At 47.2% G+C, this 19,430-nt stretch overlaps 2 protein-coding genes across 4 annotated transcripts in view; both read left to right on the forward strand.

Moving 5' to 3' along the window:
- kcnab1b (potassium voltage-gated channel subfamily A regulatory beta subunit 1b) overlaps positions 1-5,019 on the forward strand; it is a gene marked incomplete at both ends in the record, with an annotated part of 40,697 nt that extends 35,678 nt beyond the window's left edge. For both annotated transcript variants that reach the window (XM_083689729.1, XM_083689728.1), the window contains 6 exons: positions 2,837-2,922; positions 3,361-3,481; positions 3,692-3,786; positions 4,056-4,176; positions 4,593-4,681; positions 4,930-5,019. In XM_083689729.1, coding sequence (XP_083545855.1) covers positions 2,837-2,922; positions 3,361-3,481; positions 3,692-3,786; positions 4,056-4,176; positions 4,593-4,681; positions 4,930-5,019 — 602 coding nt within the window. The remainder of the gene's footprint in view (positions 1-2,836; positions 2,923-3,360; positions 3,482-3,691; positions 3,787-4,055; positions 4,177-4,592; positions 4,682-4,929) is intronic.
- Positions 5,020-7,120: 2,101 nt separating this feature from the next.
- pask (PAS domain containing serine/threonine kinase) lies at positions 7,121-19,308 on the forward strand. 2 transcript variants are annotated; one of them, XM_083689587.1, is made up of 22 exons: positions 7,121-7,336; positions 7,655-7,884; positions 8,105-8,343; positions 8,586-8,756; positions 8,928-9,074; positions 9,316-9,450; positions 9,770-10,001; positions 10,250-10,431; positions 10,678-10,792; positions 11,228-11,332; positions 11,720-11,891; positions 12,290-12,525; positions 12,688-12,829; positions 13,185-13,789; positions 13,965-14,125; positions 14,818-14,970; positions 15,170-15,295; positions 15,508-15,642; positions 15,782-15,981; positions 16,418-16,551; positions 16,798-16,950; positions 18,414-19,308. In XM_083689587.1, the coding sequence occupies exons 2-22, from the start codon at positions 7,671-7,673 to the stop codon at positions 18,587-18,589; spliced, it is 3,933 nt and encodes a 1,310-aa protein (XP_083545713.1). In that variant the 5' UTR covers positions 7,121-7,336; positions 7,655-7,670; the 3' UTR covers positions 18,590-19,308. The 2 variants fall into 2 exon arrangements, with proteins under 2 accessions (XP_083545713.1, XP_083545714.1); XM_083689588.1 differs by lacking the exon at positions 11,228-11,332.
- Positions 19,309-19,430: the final 122 nt, after the last annotated feature.

Below are 19,430 nucleotides of genomic sequence, written 5' to 3' on the forward strand. Positions count from 1 at the left end.
TATTATGTATTAGTTGGGTGTCACTCAGCAATTACTATACACACACACACACACACACACACACACACACACACATACACACACACACACACTAAATCCTGTTTCCTTTGCTCATAGAACCTCAGTCCCTATTCTGGGGTTGAACCCTTGACCTGAGATACACCCAAGCCGAACCCGAGGTAGGAAAGTAATGACTTGCTGAAGTTTCTGAGCCTGAGGGAGCCAGAGTTGAACCACGACTTAGAGGAGGCGTACTACCGTATGATGTGTTGTTTCAGTTTGAAGAACTGGCTGCTCCGTTGCACTATGTTTAGCCAGGGGAGGCTGGTGGAGGTAGGAGATGACATCGGAGGACAGGCTCATTGTAATGCATGGAATTGAATGAGGAATGGTATCAAACCCACGTGTATTCCTCATTCTGCTGTATGGTTGTACTGAACCTCAGAAGCTCAGGTCAACCATTGGGTCTGAGTAGATATGGAATCTAATGAAGAACATCTGCCTCTGTAGCTTTCCGATTCAAAACACCATCTGTCCTTTTCTCTCCATCTCTCATTCTCTCTCTTTCACTATCTCTGTTTCTTTCTGGTTTTTTCTTTCCCTGTCACTCTCTTTCTCTCACACTCTTTCTCTCTATCTCCCTTTGAATCTCTATTTTTCAATTTCTGTGTCTCTCTCTCCCACCTTAATGTCTTACTCTCTGTCGTTCCCACTCTTCCTCCCTCTCTCTCCCTCCCCCTCTCTGTAACTCTCTCCCTCCCTCCCTCCTTTGCTCGCTCCCTCTCAAAACAGATTATTGTTGTTATTTCCTGACATTCTCTCCTCTCTCCACCTCCCACCTGCCTCACCCACACACTCCTGCTTACGCTCTCTCGCTCTCTCTCTCTCTCTCTCTCTCTCACTCACTCTCTCTCTCGCTCTCTCTCTCTCTCTCTCACTCACTCTCTCTCTCGCTCTCTGCTGTACTCTGGCCTTAAGAACCCTCTACTGATTAAAGAGAAATCACTATTTCTTAATCACACACAGATGTCGGTTCATCTCTCTTCTCTCTCATTCTCTCTCCACTTTGCATTTTATATGATGCATTTGCATAAAGTGTTCTGGCAGAGCCTTCACACTCAGGGGCAATAATAAAAACAGATTGCACGAATGTAAGTATGTTATGTCCCTGTAATCGTATTGCTTAATTAAGGTACTGTGTGTGTGTGTGTGTGTGTGTGTGTGTGTGTGTGTGTGTGTGTGTGTGTGTGTGTGTGTGTGTGTGTGTGTGTGTGTGTGTGTGTGTGTGTGTGAGAGAGAGGGAGAGAGAGAGAGTTCAGAACACCTGGTTGGTTTGTAGTACAGAACTCTCAAAGCACACTATGCGCAGTAAAAACAAATCTCGATGCAAATATTTGAGCTTGTTCAGATTATGGTGAGTCTGGTCAGGAGCTTTGATTCAAGCTATCAACCGCCTTTGATATTTGTAAGGATATAAAGGCTTACCGGTCTCTCCAACTCAAGCGGAGGCAAACACTGTCTTGAAACACATGGTGTCAGAAGACATTCTGTGCTTGTTTAATTCAATCAAATCATATTTTTCATCACATTGACATAGTTCACTGTGTGTCATGTGCCTTTCCCTGTGTTGTAATGTTAATATGGTACATGCCATTTAGCTGACGCTTTTATCCAAAGCGACTTACATTGCAGTGAGTGCATACATTTTTCAGTATATATGGTCCCTTGCGTTGCGTCACATGGCTGCCTGTTCTTCTCAATGCTTCCACAATGCTCAATGCTTTCACAACCACACTCCTATTGACGCTCTGCTGCCTAAGTGTCTCCTCCACCACCACCACCGTCACCACCGCTTCTTCTCTCCCTGAGGCGCAAACGCAACCCACAAAGGTCCACTACGTTTGACTTCAGCTTCATCAACTGTTTCTGCTTGGATTGTCGCTGCTACAAGCAGCCTGGCTGAGCCTTTTCTCCCTCTCTCTCTCTCTCTCTCTCTCTCTCTCTCTCTCTCTCTCTCCGACCCCGAAGCTTTCGGTCACATGGTGAATCACCGCAGCAAACAATATCTGTCATGAGCTCTGCCCGCCCCGCCCCGCCCCGCCCTGCCCCGCGCCGGCCAAAGGAGGATGTGTTGTCACTCACTGGTCCACTTCCTATTCCCCCATTATTGTTATTGTTTCTACTTCGTTGGTTTCGCCGTAGGCACACTTTTAATGGCTTTTGACTGGAGTCTTTTGTGAAGACTTGGGTGGTGATTATCATTCAATGAGACTGGATAGAACTGAATACTGATTCTCTCTCTCTCTCTCTTTCTCTCTCTCTCTCTCTCTCTCTCTCGCTCTCTCTCTCTCTCTCTCTCTCTCTCTCTCTCTCTCTCTCTGCTCTTGCAGTGTTCTTGCAAAGCAGATATGCAGTTGAAATTCCAGTCATGTTGAAAAATTATCCCTTGACTTCCAATTTCCGTGAAAAGATATTCGGGCAGCATACCTCAATATTTGCCCTTGAAGTAATGATTGTTGAATGTTCTCTTTAATTATGTCGAAGGAAAGGCAGAGGCGCCCTCCATTGGCCCAAACCTGCTTCTACAGGCTTGCATCACTTTCCCTCTGGAACCAACACGCTGGGCATGAATTATCTTGGTGTGTTGGAGGCTTACTTCAGCAAAATGCTAGTGTTTCTGTGACTGCTTTCTCAAACTCATTTGTCATTTGAAGCAAGCAATTGCTGGACGAAGATGAAAAGTGAGACTATCTGGCACCTAAATACCTATCTGACATATGATTTCCCTTTGTGTATTTATTCCTCAAAGTGAATCTGTGTTGGTTTTGTCCTACAGAGATAGTGCGGGCGATGACCCACGCGATCAACCAGGGGATGTCCATGTACTGGGGGACATCACGGTGGTCTGCCATGGAGATCATGGTGAGTGGCGACAAACGTCCTCCTTCACTCACGTCAAATCAACAAATCCTCAACATATACAACACTACATATGCTCCACTTTTGACACCGTTTGGATCGGTAACTTGCATACAGCAAGAAAGTTGGTGATATCAGTACGTGCCTGTCTGGCATGAACTCAAGGGCACAAACACTAGACTGTTGAAAAGGGGAACGATCAGAAAAGGAAAAGGTCAGAAAAGGTCAGGCCCAGTCTTGTGATATTGATACTTTTGAAAGTGCAGTGAAGCTTGAAATGAACCAAAGAGGGCAAACGCTGCTGGAGTTTGATAAGGTAAAAGTCATGAAAGTTCACGTCTGTTCTCCTCGCCCTTTCTCTGTCCTCCACCACCTCCCCTCCTCCTCCTCCTCCTCCTCATCCTCCTAATCCTTCTCTTTTATCGTCCCTCATTCCCGTAGGAGGCGTACTCTGTGGCCAGGCAGTTTAACCTCATCCCTCCCGTGTGTGAACAGGCTGAGTATCACTTCTTCCAGAGGGACAAGGTGGAGTCACAGCTCCCTGAGCTTTACCACAAGATCGGTAAATACTGCACCTGTACTCTGGCATTAAAGGGCCAATTCACCCCAGAAGATACATACATACTGTACCTAACAAGGGGTTTAAATTCAAGTCACAGTGTCAGTGTTCCACAGCTTCTGTTGTGAACTGTTGATACTTTCGTCCTCCCCAGCATGGCTATCTAGTGATCACCCTGCTTGTCCTGTACCTGAACCCTGTGTGCATTTGCAGGTGTGGGAGTGGTCTCCTGGTCTCCTCTGGCCTGTGGAATCATTACTGGGAAGTATGAGAACGGTGTCCCAGAGACTTCCAGGGCTTCAATGAAGGTAAGCCTCATATCCTCTTGGCCTGACAACATCTGAGTGACATGTGGCATTGTGAATTGTTATACCCATTCATGTTTTGAACAGTGTTTGACTTACACATTGACTCTTTCAGGATTCTCTAAAAAAGGCTGGCTAACTGGACCACCAACGAATATTTTTCAATGCTATTTTCATATGCTAGGCTCTGCTAGCGTTTGATTTGTTTAGGGGATACCCAGCACCGTACCCACCACTATGCTAAGTTAAAGACTCTTCCTGTCCTCTTCCAGTCGTACCAGTGGCTGAAGGAGAAGATCGTGAGTGAGGATGGGAGGAAACAGCAGGCTAAGCTGAAGGACTTGGGTCAGATCGCTGAGAAGCTAGGCTGCACTTTGCCACAGCTAGCCATAGGTAAGAATAGGACCTTGCTGGGCACCTACAGTACCTGGCTGTTTCTGCATTCATAACAGTGCAACGCTGCTGCCACAGCGCTCCGTAATGAGAGATGCGGAATGTGTGTTTACACTTGTCTGGGTTGCGTTCAGAGGCACAAATGGCATATAACATTTTGAAACGCGAAACAAACACGAAGAATGTTCTTATTGGAAGACTGGCATCTATGCTAGATTTGCCCATGAGGGGTTAACTCACTGCCTCTGCACCATTTTGACACCTCTCTGTACATTAAGGTCCCTTAATGTCACCGTAATCCTCTCCATAGTCGTAAAGTGTCCAAATTGGAGTAATCACAGTACATTACCAACATTCATCTTCTTAAAAGCTTACCTGCTCTGAACCTTCGGTCATACTCTGCTCTCCCCCCGCAGCCTGGTGCCTGAGGAATGAGGGCGTCAGCTCAGTGTTGCTGGGAACCTCCAACCCCACCCAGCTGACAGAGAACCTGGGAGCCATAATGGTATGTTAATGCTAAACTGAGATAGGTTTATATTGGCTTCATGTGTTTTACGTAACTAAAGAACCAGTTCCCGGTCTTACCTGCAGTGTGAAACTTAATGAAACAAATCTTACTGTGAATAAAAAAAAGGGTGAATACATAAACTGTTGATTAATACTAGTCCAGAATAGACTTTGACCAACTAACAGCTACAGCTACAACCTTACAGTAACTATTCCGTAACTGTACTGTGTCTTATCTTCATGTAGTTTCTTCCGAAGATGACACCAAGCATAGCCACTGAGCTGGATCACATCTTGGGAAACAAGCCCCACAGTAAGAAGGACTACCAGCATTAGGATGGGCTCCTTCACAGAACTGTGACCCAGGGAAGCGGGAGAAGCCCTCAGCCAGGGCACCTCAAGTGTGTGCCCTATCCTGCTTGTGTGTGTTTGTGTGTGTGTGTGTGTGTGTGTGTGTGTGTGTGTGTGTGTGTGTGTGTGTGTGTGTGTGTGTGTGTGTGTGCGTGCGTGCGTGCGTGCATGTGTGTGTTTGTGTGTTTGTGTGCGTGTGTGCGTGCGTGCGTGCGTGCGTGTGTGTGTGTGTGTGTGTGTGTGTGTGTGCGCACGTCTGTGTGTGCGCACGCCTGTGTGTGCGTGTGTGGGCGCGCATGTGTACGTGTGGCCTGCTCCGCTCCTCGTCTGTATGAAGATCAATCAGTACTCAATGTTGTTAACATGTTGTTGTTGACAAAGCATGCATGCTATAGCTCTGCTACGTTACAGCTCACCAAGCCTAACCAACCGCTATGAAGATGTGCTAGCAAATGAAGTCAGACAACATTAATCTGATGTCCCTTATGGTACACTCAGCTGTGCTCTATTCAGTAGGAGCCAACGTGAACCCTGTCTCTCTATCCTGATAACTTTTAACAGCTAGGTACATAGCAGGCTACTGGACTTCTTTTTTTTTCTCGGACAAACTATGTGACAGATTACATGTGTTCTAGTCCTCAAAGAGTGAAAGTGACTGACAGCAGGATGGACCAATCTCTTCGTCCGTTCAGAGGGGGACAGTCCTGATTGTGTGTATACAAACCCCTCCTCCTCTGCAACCTGAGTGCTAACCTGTTAATGTGATGCTGAACTGTCTGACTACATGATATCTTGAAGTTTTATTTTTCCACATCAATGCTGAGTTGGTTTGAAATGTATTTCAAATCAATGTTTGTATCGACTGTTAACTGTTAAAAAAAAAAAAAAAAGAGGATGGGCAGCAGAATACAATGATGAGTAGATAGTCTTGTATAAGTATATTCATAGACTGCATCCTCTCTGTATACTCTCTGTATAATACATTCCCCGCTGACAGACTGCAGTCACGCAATTTCACCATATTGTGCAATCAAGCATAAGTGGACTTTGCCTTCAAAGCACAAAATGTTGTTTATTCAAAGGAAGCAGTGACTCAAAACAGTGTCTCCCAAATGGAGAGTGGAGATTTGTCTCACAACGCAAATCAGTTTGGACACCCCTGCTTGGTACATCATAAGATGAATTAACTGAATAAAAAATGTTCTCAACTGTAAAATTGTAAAATGAGATGATGTTAGCGGTCATGCGTGTTGCTTACAGAGACTCCTCAATTCATGTATATTTGTTGTTGTTGCTCATTGTACATATATAAATAAATAGTGTGACTGTGTGAATATAATGTTGTGGGGTTTTAATACAGACGCAAGCACCTCATATCATCAAGCACCAGGACAAATTCAATAAATTAAATGAAGGGTAGAAACCACGTTTGTGTTTTATATGTTTTACAGGTGAGCAGGATAGAAAGAGGTCATATAGATAATAATGCAATCTTTATATTATGTTGCTCTTATAATTCTTTCAGAGTAAAAGTTATTCTGATTCAAGTGCAACACTGACTGACTTTATTGTTTCTAGAATAGAGGATATTTCTGAAATGATGCTGATTTTCAATGTAAATGAAATACACATCTATAGTTTCTATGTGTTCATTGTGATTTTTTGCAGTGCAATATTGTTTATTTTCTCAAATGACTATGATGATGGAGGAGTGTGTGTGGGGGGGGGGTGGTTGCAACGTATTTTATAGTCATTTGAAAGCATAACATCACGTATTTATCTGTAGTTAACAACACTCAGGTGCATCGCTGCAACCATTGAAAGTACACATGGGAGTGCATCCCGCTGGTCCCCCCCCCCCCCCTCCCCTCCCTCCTCCTCCTCCCTCCTCCTCCCGTGTCACCATAGAAACTACCCATCTCCCCCGACTCCTCCCATGAGAATCATTTGGCTCTCTGATTGGTTCTTCTACCTTCTTCGAATGCGCCCGCGCTCTGACGCGGCAAACGCGCCTGTTTAGAAAACTTCCTGAAAGACAGCGGTCAACAACAAACAAGCCAAATTGTGTCACTTCAGTGTGGTTGTACCTCTATTGTTTTCAACTTTTACAAAGCGCTATCGGAACCTGGCTAATACAATTGCATGACCACTCCTACCGTATTTGCTTATTAGTAGTTATCTGAAGTTGCGGCAACTCCTTAGCAACCAACCTCAACGAAAGCGACAAGCTGTTAGCTGAGCGAGCTAGCCAAGCGGCTAGCCTGCTAGCTACCAGCGGAGGATCGGACATTCACAGAAAAAGGTGAGTCCTGGCGAAAATGACGACGAACCGTAGACAAAGTCAGATAGTAGTATGTTCTCTAGTGAGAGATGAAAGCAGTGGCATGGTTAGCCCCGTCAGTGACTAGGAATATATGATTATATTTACATTTGGATGTTCACAGATAGGTCTGGTTGTCTGTCTGTCTGTCTGTCTGTCTGTCTGTCTGCCTGCCTGCCTGCCTGCCTGCCTGCCTGCCTGCCTGTCTGTCTGTCTTCTGTGTACAGACAGAGAAACCCTGCAGCCAGCAACAAATGTTTACTGTCGTAGCTTGTATACTCAGATGCATTATTTTCACAGACCAGAGCCAACAACAATGTCGCTGTGGGCTGCGGAGGGGCGTTTGGCAGATCACCACGGTATCCATGCCAAAGGGGACACTGTTGGCGTTCTCCCAGATGATGACACATCCGACCTCCTGGATGATGACTCCTTCGACCTGAATAAGTCTTACCCCTGTGCCCGGCGGCCCTTGCACAAGAGAGGCTTGTTAGCACTACAACGCTGGAATTACCCTGGATCCACGACAGGTGAGTGGGTGGTTTAAGGTTACTCTCTGCCCCCAGCCATTGAACCCTGGTAGTAGGCTTTACCATGGCTCATTATAGCTGTGAGAGGCCTTGGAATAATGATAGTTGATCTAAATCACTTGCTATGGGATCTGAATGAGTAGTACAGATGAGGCAGAGGAGATGCTCCCCCTCTAGCCTAGCTCATGTGTGCTCTTTTTTTGTTGGTTTCCGCTCACAGGAGAAGACTTGTTGACCTCCCATAGTTCTGTAGCTATGAGAGACATCCAGATCTCCAGCCTGCACGGCCCTCACACGCCGTCTGACTCCCTGCCGCTGCCTCACCGCTCCACTGGGTCAGAGGCGGAGAGGAGCCTGCTCAGCCAGCTGCTCACCTGCGGAGGCTCCGGCCTCTCAGGACCACCTTCAGTCCTCAACCCCAACAAAGCCATCCTCACTGTGGACAACCAGACATCAGAGGTAGGTAGAGGTATGAGGGCCATAGGGTGCATTGTTAAATCTTCTCCCTAGAGGATGTTTTAAATATAATGAAATGTTTGATTGGCCTCTTGAAGTGGATTCCATGGTTAGGATTTCTGTTATTGTTTTTTTTGTTACAGGTATTTCAAAATGGTTAGTCAAGATTATATGTGTAGTTTAAATGCTTATAATGACAACTGGTTATGAGTAGGCTTGAGGTGAAATGCTTTGGCCTTTTGCAGATATCAGCTGCCAATGAGCAAGCTTGCAAGCTGTTTGAGTGCTTCAGCAATGAGCTGATTGGACAAAAGCTGTCCTATCTCCTAAAGAAGACCAATCAGGTCCTGGAAGAAGCTTTGGGCGAGGAGTATCTACAGGAAGACGGAAATGTAGCGGTCGTGTCAGGAAAAGTGGTAAGAAACATTTCCAAACGTGAAATTACATTTCTCATTTTTGTTTGCTTTTTCCTGACAGACCCTCTTTGAGTTGTCAGCAGCCACACCTCCAAAACAGTGCACCCAGAAGTGTCCCACACCCTCAGATTTAGTCATTGAGATTGCTGTCTATCTTCCTCCGTTGTATAGTTGGATGCAGTGAGTCTGTCTGGGGCAGAGGTACCAGTGTCAGTATGGACCCAGAGACAGACACAGTCGCCTGAAGGAGCACAGCACTGCCTGGCCATGATTGAGCGTGTCGAGAGAATATCAGCCCATGTCTCCTTCTCTCAAGACGTAAGTTCACCACAGTGACTGAATAGGGTGTGAACGCGTGGAGTGACCCGACGAAGGCTTCTTGTTAGCCGAAACATTGCTTTGTGGTGGAATAAAACATGTGGGCGCCCCGATTACAAAATATGTACACATCACTATTATTTACATCCCGATTTTAAAAGGACACAGTTTACACAGGCAATACAATTTTCTTTTTACAGACAATCTGTATTTATTTATTTTTAATTTTGTTTGTTTTCAGGGGAGCATCCTCAGCTGTGACCAGGCGTTTGCCAATCTCCATGGTTACCAGCATGCAGGGGAGTTGACGGGGGTTTCCATCAGAGAGCTGATCCCCTCCCTTCAGATGCCCCTCCACAGCAGAGCACTGCCCAAGGTAAGACCCCACCCCCTCCCTCACTACAGCAGCAAGGCATGGGCACCCTCCAAGATTACTTGTGGTTCACACTAGAGGGCTTCTTCTTTTTTTTTGGGGGGGGGGGCTTCTTTTTAACCCTGTTCTGATATTGCCAAGTGTGATAATGCACAGAATACACAGTTCCACCTTGAAATAAACAATTGACTGAGATCATATGTGTATTGTGCCACATGTTTAGTATTTTCTGATGTGAACACAAAGTGCATTCATGCACAAAGAGCATGCTCATACACATTGCTGTCATCACGATCCCTGATGTCCCTCTCACCTCCTCTAGATGCTCCGGGTCCAGAGAGTGTGTGGGCGAGGCAGAGGGGGCACCTCTCTCCCCCTGTGTATCAAACTCCAGGGGGCAGTAGTGTGTGGTAAAGCCCAGCAGGTGAAGGACCTGTCTGGCTGTTCAGAGAGCCAGCAGTGTAGTTCTCCCCTCCCCTCCCCAGGGTCCAGAGCACCACAGCCCTCACAGTCAGACCTCTGTGAGCAGTCACATGGAACGCCACTGTCCTCTGGTAAGACACAGTGCGGAATTTATTGCATTTTGGGGGGATTTCGAGAAATGTTGACTCCAAATGTAATATGTGTGAGCAATATGAGACAAAGATTTATTTCCAGCTCTGAAATAATATTTTTACATTTTGATGAATGTTTATGTATTTGCAAAATGGGAAGTGGCTTTACGTGTGTGTGTGTGTGTGTGTGTGTGTGTGTGTGTGTGTGTGTGTGTGTGTGTGTGTGTGCCCGTTGTCCCGTCCCTCAGGAGTCAAAGAGGACAGTGTCCTCCTGTCCCCTGGCTCAGCGCTGGTGTACTCTGGGACGGTGTGGGTGTTTGCTCCCCTCAGTGGCCTCCTCACCCTCCACCCTGACGGCTCCATCCTCAGCATTCACAACAACATGGCTCTCAGCCTGTTTGGCTACAGCAAGGCTGAGCTACTGGGGAAGGTAGTGCACCTGTTATTCCATACAAACTGAGTTGGGGGGGGGGGGTCTCTCTCTCTCTCTCTCTCTCTCTGTAGTATTGGTGCTATGTGAAGGAGATGCCTTCCTCACTGTTTTGGTCTACTTCAATTAAGAGCTGACTGAGATTGTCGTCATTGGCATGATGCGGCCATGGTGAGGCCTTTACTGTGGCCCGTCTGAATAAGCACTCTGAGTTGTCTCCACTTTCCACTCTCTCTCTCTCTCCAGGATGTCACCTTCCTGATGCCAGGCTTCTATGACTGGATGTGCAATCCCCTCCCCTACCCTCCAGGGGGCAGATTTCTACACATGGGTTCCTCCCATCCATCTAGCAGTAACACAGGTGAACAGCCTTGCCTTGCACTCTCATTGGACAGTCGAGTAGAGTTCTTCACTTCCTGGTCCCGGTCAGCTGCAGAAGCTCTCCACGTCATCAGAAAAGGCAGCTATTGGAATTGGATGACAGCCAGCTATAGAGTTTTTTTTTGTTTTTGTTTTTTTATCAGATTCAGAGACGTTGTTTTCTGTATCTCTAGAACACCACGGCCTTGTTTGTGGCCTGTCCAAATGTAGTCCTTCTTTCCTTGAGGTAATCACTGATCTGACATGAGCGGATTGGTGTGAACAGTCTTTCAGAGCCCACACGTTTAACCATCAAATCATTAGGAGCCTGGGCATTATCCCAAGGAATTGAGGATGGAAGGATGCATTCTAACAGTGTTTTGTATGGTGCCAGAGCAGCGACCCATCGCATCCCTCTCTCTGCCTGCTCACACAGACCCCTATAGATGCCTTGGTAGTCCTAACCCTGTCCCAGGCAGCATGGTCATCTGCCATCCCAATCACACTCTCTCAGAGAGAGACAAGCCCCAGGAGGGGAAAGGTTGGCTACCACTCATCGCTGCTCACTAACACACGCTTCCAAAAAACCATTTGTTTTACCAGAAGTATGATTTGTTTGTTTGTTTGTTGATTATTATTATTATTATTATTTATTTGTATTTTTTTTTTATTAGATACAACTTTATTGTCCATCCAGGGATGGAAATGTGTCTTTGGCATCCCCATTTACATACAATCATAACATCATCATCATCATCATTGGACACCATATACAACAAAACATCATCCACTATTCGTATGTCATTAAAATGGACCTACTCAAAAACGAAAATTTGTTTGAATTTCAACAAAATGGTCTAATACAACCATACACAGAATACGTGAAATATGTTGTGCTGACCCCATCCGGTCCTCTCTGGGTTCCTAGACCCTATGTCCCTGCTAGCTGGCGACATGGCCACGGTCCAGCAGGCTGCCCTGGGCCGGCGCTCCACTGGGAAGGGCAGGATCTTTACTGGGACCAGTGCCAGGCTGGAGAAGCAGGGCAGCGCCCCCTCCACCTTGTCCCCTCCTGCTGTCTCCTCCACACCTGCGCTCTCGTGAGTCACCTGTTGTTATGTCACCTCCACCTTGCTGTTACCAATCCAATTATTTTAGATCTACATAAAATAATTGCTTTACTTACCTAAGCATTTTAGGTCTACATAAGGCCCCCAATGTTGGGGTTGAGGGTCAATATGATAACGAGGGGACTTAAAATTGGTCCCCAAAGAAGATGTATGATTGTCTTAAAGGGGAAATCAGGGATTCAAACAATAACAAAGCGGTCATCCTGCCACTTTCTTTTTGGCAAACAGCCGAGGGATGGGGCCGGAGAAATGTAACCCCTCTCAAATTCGATAGTTGGAAAGCTCATGAAAGTTGTATGGCATTTTATATTCTTCAAGAATCAATGGCGCAATATATATTATTAATTTGAAGCCTGTCGTCTCCACAGAGCTGAGGATACCACAGAGCTGATGGAGGAGGCTGCCCAGGCGGCTCCCTATAGCACCAGCCAGTGTGAGAATGCAGACAACACCCAGGCCCTCCTGCAGACCTTCACTCTGGTGGAGCCCCCAGAGGAACCCCCTCTCTGCTTGTCCCCCACCCAGCCTCCACACTCTAGCCCAGGACGGCAGCTCCTCCTTGGGCCGGAAGAGGACGGGCGGTCCCTTAATGCCATGGTACCAGGTATGGATGAGCTATGTTTTTAGCATGACTAGAAATGTATGATTTGGAATGTGTATGACTTCTATTGAGGTATCTATCTGTTACAGTATGATATGTGTTGAGATTCTTCTATTGGTTGAGAATGTGGCCAAAATGTTTTCTTACTTTGTGTTGCGTACGAAGGCACTCCCACCCTGGATGAGCACGGTCCAGCCAGGCCATGCGGCAGTGGGACCAGCTCACATCGCCCAGGTAAAGACCACCAGCAGTCGGACCTCTCGGTCCTCCAGGACTCCAGCTTCGAGGTCATCTCCCTGGGGAGCAGGTGAGTGGAGAGATAAGATGATCCCAGATGTTCTATATAGTTGGATTGTCGTTGAGCGAGGAGATTACCAAAAAGCATTTCACTATATCACTTACAGCTGTATGCAATGTACGTGACCAATAAGATTTGACTTGATTCTTGGTAGAAGTTGATCCTTGGAACAGATCCAGTTTCCCCTTATGTTAACCTTAGTCATTAGGGAGAAAAATTTAAAACTGACCATAGTTCAGTGTCACAGGGCAACTTCATCCTACTCTAGATAAGTCTTGAAGCTTCTCCATCACTACAATATCAATTACTGTTAAAGGGATAGTTCACCCAAAATGACATCGTTGGAATCTTCCAATCCCTCCAGGTCTTCCTCTGGGTTCTGTGAGAAGTGGGCAGGTCACGGCGGATCGGGTCCGGACCGGCTTGAGGAGGACTCGCGGTCGGCCCATGTGGTGGACTCGGGCAGCTGCTTCCTGGACATGAACACCGACGGGGACCTGGTGACCCGGGCCATGGCCGACCTGGACCTGAGCGGGAGCATAGAGCTGCCGGACGGTGTCGGCTCGGCCCACGGCGCCGCAGACGACCTCTCCCACACCTCCTGCGATACGGCCGAGCTCCTGCGCACCCCCTCCCCTTACGTGGTAGAGTCCGACCCGGAAGTGGAGTCTCTCGGTGAAGCGGTTGTGGAGGTCGTCGGGAACAGTCCATTACGCCAACGGGAAGAGGGGGAGGAGAAGGAGGGGGAAGGAGAGCATCAGTGGGGGGCTCTCTCTGCCCTCCACAGCGGCCAGGCCCAGGAGTTCTCCAGACAGATGGCTGTTGGGTTGCAGTTACCGGCAGATACTCCGGCCACCTCCACCCCTAAGAAGCCCCAGGGGAACAGACGCTCTCCCTCCACAACCCAGAAGCAGATCCGAGAGGGCTGCCATGAGGGAACCGGCTACCACAGGGACGGAACCAGAATCGGTTGGTGCCACTACTACTTTTTTGTCCTTGTAATGAGGCGTACAAGCTTCTAGCTGTAGAGCAGCGAGATTGACCTTAATTACACAGTTAATTGATTCTCTCCCCCCCTCTCCCTCTCCGCCCCCTCTCCCCCACCCCCTTCCCTCCCTCCCTCCCTCTCTCTCTCCCTCTCCAGAGGTGCAGTGTGAGGTGTACAGGGCAGAGCTCCCTGGTGGCAGGGCTGTGTTCTGTGTGTGGATGAGCAGGCCGGGCCAGCAGGAGGCGCTGTTGCACACGGACCCCCACAGTGACGGGGCCTCACAGCAGCAGGACACGTCTGGACTCAGCCTGGGAGAGGTCAGTATCTCACCATAGAGTTATATATCCCTAGAGAAGGCACTCTGCTACCTTTCCCATTCACACCATGTGTGACGGCATGAGGGGCACCATGTCATCATCTAGGGTGGGACTTCCTATGAGCTGGGGGGAGGGATCAGCCAATTGGACCGAGGCATGGCCACCTTCTTCTTCAGTGGGTTGATTTTATAGATTCTCAGGTGCGTGACGCCAGCTACTGGTGCCAACGTTGGACTTCCACCCGCTTATACCACAGAAGATGAAGAAGGTCGACCACACGATTCATTTACGCGAGTACGCCCTCTAGTGTTTATAACTGTGTATCATCCACACGTCCTACAGAGGTCAAAAGTTGTATGGTTAGTAGCTCTCTGAATAAAAATCACATCTCAGGTGAGATGATCAATCAGGAATTACTGGTTTTCTGACCTCCAGAAAAGCAACTCACCCTAACCCACTCGATATCTCGTCACTGAAATAGACCCTTAGAGCACTGAAATTTTCCCCCCTCTGATCTTCCATTTTGTACCAACCACATCCCTACCCTCTCTGAGTCAGACGTTAATATATAGAAAAATTTAATGCAGTCGTCCTGTCTGCAGCTCTGACTGTGTGTGTGTGTGTGTGTGTGTGTGTGTGTGTGTGTGTGTGTGTGTGTGTGTGTGTGCGTGTGCGTGTGCGTGCGGACTCAGGCGATGGGCGAGGCCTTGCGCTCCACGATGGACCTGGAGCAGTCGCGCGCCTGCGAGGGCCAGTTTGAGGAGGAGTACCGGCCCCTGCGCTCCGTGGGGAAGGGAGCCTTCGGCTTCGTATGGCAGGCCTCCCGACGCTCTGACGGACAGGAGGTGAGACAGACAGACAGACTCCTCCCACTCGCATGAACAAAGACAGGGTATTATAGGTAGAATAGACAATTTTCTTTTTGAAGGAAGACTTCTCCCAGCAACCCTTTTTAAGAATTTGAATAGTCAAGAATTGAATTTTTGAGGATCTAAATAAAGTTATTTGAAAGCTGTGAGACTTCACGTGGCGTTACGTGTCTAGGTGGTGGTGAAGTTCATCAGAAAGGGCAGGATCGTGAGCGACTGCTGGGTGGACGATCCCATGCTGGGCCGCGTCAGCCAGGAGATCGCCATCCTGACACGGTTGCAACACCCCAACGTCGTCAAGGTAACTGGCCGCAACACCGCCGCATCATCACGGTAACAGCAGGGCACCTTGGAGAGATAGGACAATCGGTGATACAGTGTTTTACGTTTTCATAATTTGGTTGTTTTTGCCATTGAGTGCTCACATACTGTGCCTTGCGTGTGTCGTGAGATGATTTTTTTTTTTTAAATCAACATTTATCTCTACCCCCCCCCACACCCGTCTATCTCCAGGTGCTGGAGGTGTTTGAGAACGACAGCTTCTTCCAGATGGTGATGGAGAAGCATGGGGACGGCCTGGACCTCTTTGAGTTCATAGACATGCAGCCGCGTCTCGACGAACCCTTGGCCAGCTACATCTTCAGACAGGTAGGACTTGTGGGAGAGGGAAGGATGGAGAAATGGACATGAAATGGAAGTAATGGATAAAGAATGAGGTATGATTTAAATGTTCTCTCTCTCTCTCTCTCTCTCTCTCTCTCTCTCTCTCCCTCCCTCCCTCTCTTAGTTGGTGGCAGCGGTGGCCTACCTGAGGAACAAGAGCATCCTCCACAGGGACATCAAGGATGAGAACATCATCATCGACACAGACTTCCACATCAGGCTGATAGACTTTGGCTCCGCCGCTCCGCTCACCCCGGGGAAACTCTTCTACACCTTCTGCGGCACGCTGGAGTACTGCTCCCCGGAGGTGCTGCAGGGAAACCCGTACGTACACACACACACACACACACACACACACACACAGGAAAACCCAAAAGTACACACAGGCATTTACATTCTCACTCACACACACTCACATAATGACACAAACACAGGCAATCACACACACACACACACAATGTTCATGTTAGTGATTAGTGCTGTGTACGATAACTGGGTAAGGGCAATGTTGTTTTAGGAGAATACCCTGTAACTATAAACACTAAAATAGATGTAGGTATGTCAGGCAATACATGTAAATGGGTTAGTGTTTGCTAACTGACTCACCTGTTGGAACGAGGGTGTCCGAGGTTTATTCATGGTTTATTCGTGGCTTACACTGTATGTGTCCGTGTGTGTGTGTGTGTCCGTGTGTGTGTGTGCGTGCGTGCGTCTGTCTCTCTCTCTCTCTCTCTCTCGCTCCCCTGGTGGCCCGGAGTAGCTACGCGGGTCCAGAGTTGGAGATGTGGTCTCTGGGGGTGCTGCTCTACACTCTGCTTTTCAGTGAGAACCCCTTCTGTGGCGTGGAGGAGGCCCTGGTGGGCAAACTCAAGCCCCCTTTCCCGCTCTCACCAGGTATGGTGTTTCTGCCCGGAGAAAGTAGACGCAATGTATGGGGAAAACCGCTCCTGGTGGTTCCGGGCTTGTGTCCACAGGCTTATTGTTTGGGCCTAATACCTTAACAACCAATTCAACTATTCAATGCTGAATCAGATGTGTGAGTGCTGGACCGGGACGACTTACGGCCCCACAGAACTGAAATCGTGTAAGAAATTGTGCTTCACTCATATGGAGTCCCGTTGTGTGTCCCTGCTCCTCTAGACCTCCATGATATTCTGTCGGGCCTGCTGCAGCCTGAGCCCAGCCAGAGGATGACCCTGGGCCAGCTCCTCCTGCAGCCCTGGGTCCGCCAGCCCATCTCCCTGGCCGAGTACAGCTGGGACCAGGTGGTCCCCGCCGGAGCCCACGGCCACAGTGAGTGGTGGTGGTGGTGGTGGTGGTGGTGGTGGGGGGGGGGGGGGACCCTTGATCTCAATTGATCACTCTGACCAGAGCTAGTCGACATACAATGGCTGTGTGTCTCAATAGTCCAGGTCTCTCTTGAAAAAGAGATTATAAAAATAAGAAATAAATGTTTTAAAAGAGAGTATCTCCATGAGACTCAACCTACATACAGGGATGCAAACTAGTCACCTTTCGGCGAAATTTGCCGTTTTGAATCCAAAATAGGTCACCTATGTGATTTGTGTAGATCAGATGATTTGTGTAGATCAGATGTGAAACAGGTTTAATACTGTCTATATCCATGAAGCCTACTTCAGGAGCTGTAACCGAAAAAACTACTGGCATTTGGAAAGCATCTTGCTAGCTGGATCGAACCCTCCGTTAGCTAGTCAGATAAATGTTGCGCAACATTAGCTAACTTAGCTGATCAAATAATTGAGTTGTGGTGTGAACATTTGCTGCCTACCAAAGTCAGACAGCTAGCTAGCCACAACATCAGAGGAGCTAACGTTAGTAGCTGGAGGAACCAGTTAGCTAGTCGTATTAACTGGTATACGACTCCTTGCCGTTCCTCAAGCTATAACGTTAGTTGCTTCCTGGACCCTGGCGACCTGTGTGAAATGTTAACTAGTTAGCTAGCTAACGAACTAACTACTACTACTAATAATACATACATACAATTTGTATCGCGCTTTCTCATGGACTCAAAGCGCTTAACTTCCTATCTATGAACTAATGTTTTCCCTCTGTGGTTAATTTTCAGAATGAGAGAATTAGGTGAACTTGCTTGTTAAACAAGTGGATTTGGGGATCAAGTGCCTGAATCCACCAGTGCCTCGAGTCTTCTCCCTTTCGTCAGATAAATCCCAGATTGTTCCTGTAATGTGAATGATACAGCATTTGATGAAATAAATGTTTTGTATCTTATTTTGCTCAGTCCTTTGAATTGCTTTAGCGTGTGAATTGGGCCAGAGTAATTACCCCTCTGCAAAGTCCTCTTTAGTTTTGCAGCTAATTTGCCTTCATTTTAGGGTAAGAACTTTCTATACCCTGATCCTAAAAGGGGGGGGGGGGCATGCCCTGGAACCCCCCCAGCAGGTCTGTTTCCCCTGCTCACACATTTTTCTCACCACCTCCACCCCTAACCAGTTTGCATCCCTGTACATAAGTAAAGGTTAAATAGATCAAATAGTCTATAATGGATTCATCTCTTTGTCATTTCCTTGATCTGCACTCATGTGAATGGTAGGATAGGTGGAATTACAATGGCAAAGCCCTACTGGGTTATGTGCTCTTACCTGCCGTGCCCTGCCCTGCTCTGCCATCGTGGAGCAGTGTAGATTTTTACATTTACATTAGATGGAGATGGAGGAGAGGAGAGGAATCCTCTTTTAGACGAATAAGATGCATTAATGTCCTTCTTGCCTTCATAGGTTCCCCACAGTACCACGAGCCCTGTCCTGGAGAATATCTCGGGCAAGGCCTGTACCCGGACGCTGGGGATGAGTCGCTCCCTGATGATGAGGAGGAGGAGGAGGAGGATGAGGATGAGAAGAGATCCATGGTGGCCTTGGAGACGGAGCTCATGAAGTACCTCTCTGATGACTGAAGACTCTAAAGTCCAGGGGGTGTATCTCCACAGGGGCTTCCTCTCCTCTACCTCTTCTCTCTGATCTGAAAACAGTGGTTAGTGAAGGGAGCTCCCTGACAGAGCTCCCTGACAGAGCACCCGTCCGTTTTAGCTTCACATGTAGCTACTGTGGGAAGGAGACGAGGAGAGGAAGCATGCTGTAGAGTTAACCCTAACCCCAGGTTCTGGGCTCCGTCTATGTATTTAGCACACTTTTGCTTAGTGAGTCCTTAGTCCTTATGATAAGGAATATATCCTAAAACAGGGGTGGATGGTCATCAAGTGAATACATGTAATACAGCCAAAGATGCAGCACAAAAATAAGGTAGTCTGTGTCATACATGTTCAATACTACATACTGTAGGTGGGGTTTATATAGCCTTACAATATCAAGTAAACAAGAATGTAACATTGCTGCTAAAACCTTATAATTGGTCATAAGCTTGACACTAGTTTTACTTCGAAAATATAAAATGCACTGAAACCTCAAGAAGAGATTTCACACTGACATAGGAGGAACTAGCCACCAAATGGTCTGGATGCATTTCCACCTTTTTTTTATCTGTTTAAAGCAGAATTATGTTAATCAAATAAATAGTGTAAAATGCTTATTGTATGGATTTATTGCAAAATTGTAAATATATTTACAATATTTTAATATTTTTATTTAAGTCATGAATAAATGATTTTTATCACTATTTCGAATACTGTTTTCCTTGTCATTCCTTTGTCAATACTATACTGTGCTTTGTACAAATACGGTAAAAAATTAACTCGTACATTATATATCTATGTATTCAAAAATGCATTGACTATTTCA

The sequence above is a fragment of the Argentina silus genome (assembly GCF_951799395.1).
Source record: "Argentina silus genome assembly, chromosome: 18".
Classification (NCBI taxonomy): Eukaryota; Metazoa; Chordata; class Actinopteri; order Argentiniformes; family Argentinidae; genus Argentina; species Argentina silus.

Bases quoted from the DNA above. Each gene is read 5' to 3' on its own strand.
- pask (XM_083689587.1), top strand. From the start codon at position 7,671: ATGTCGCTGTGGGCTGCGGAGGGGCGTTTGGCAGATCACCACGGTATC. The intron at 7,885-8,104 runs GTGAGTGGGTGG...TTCCGCTCACAG, and splicing joins TTACCCTGGATCCACGACAG to GAGAAGACTTGTTGACCTCC. The intron at 16,951-18,413 runs GTGAGTGGTGGT...TTGCCTTCATAG, and splicing joins CGCCGGAGCCCACGGCCACA to GTTCCCCACAGTACCACGAG.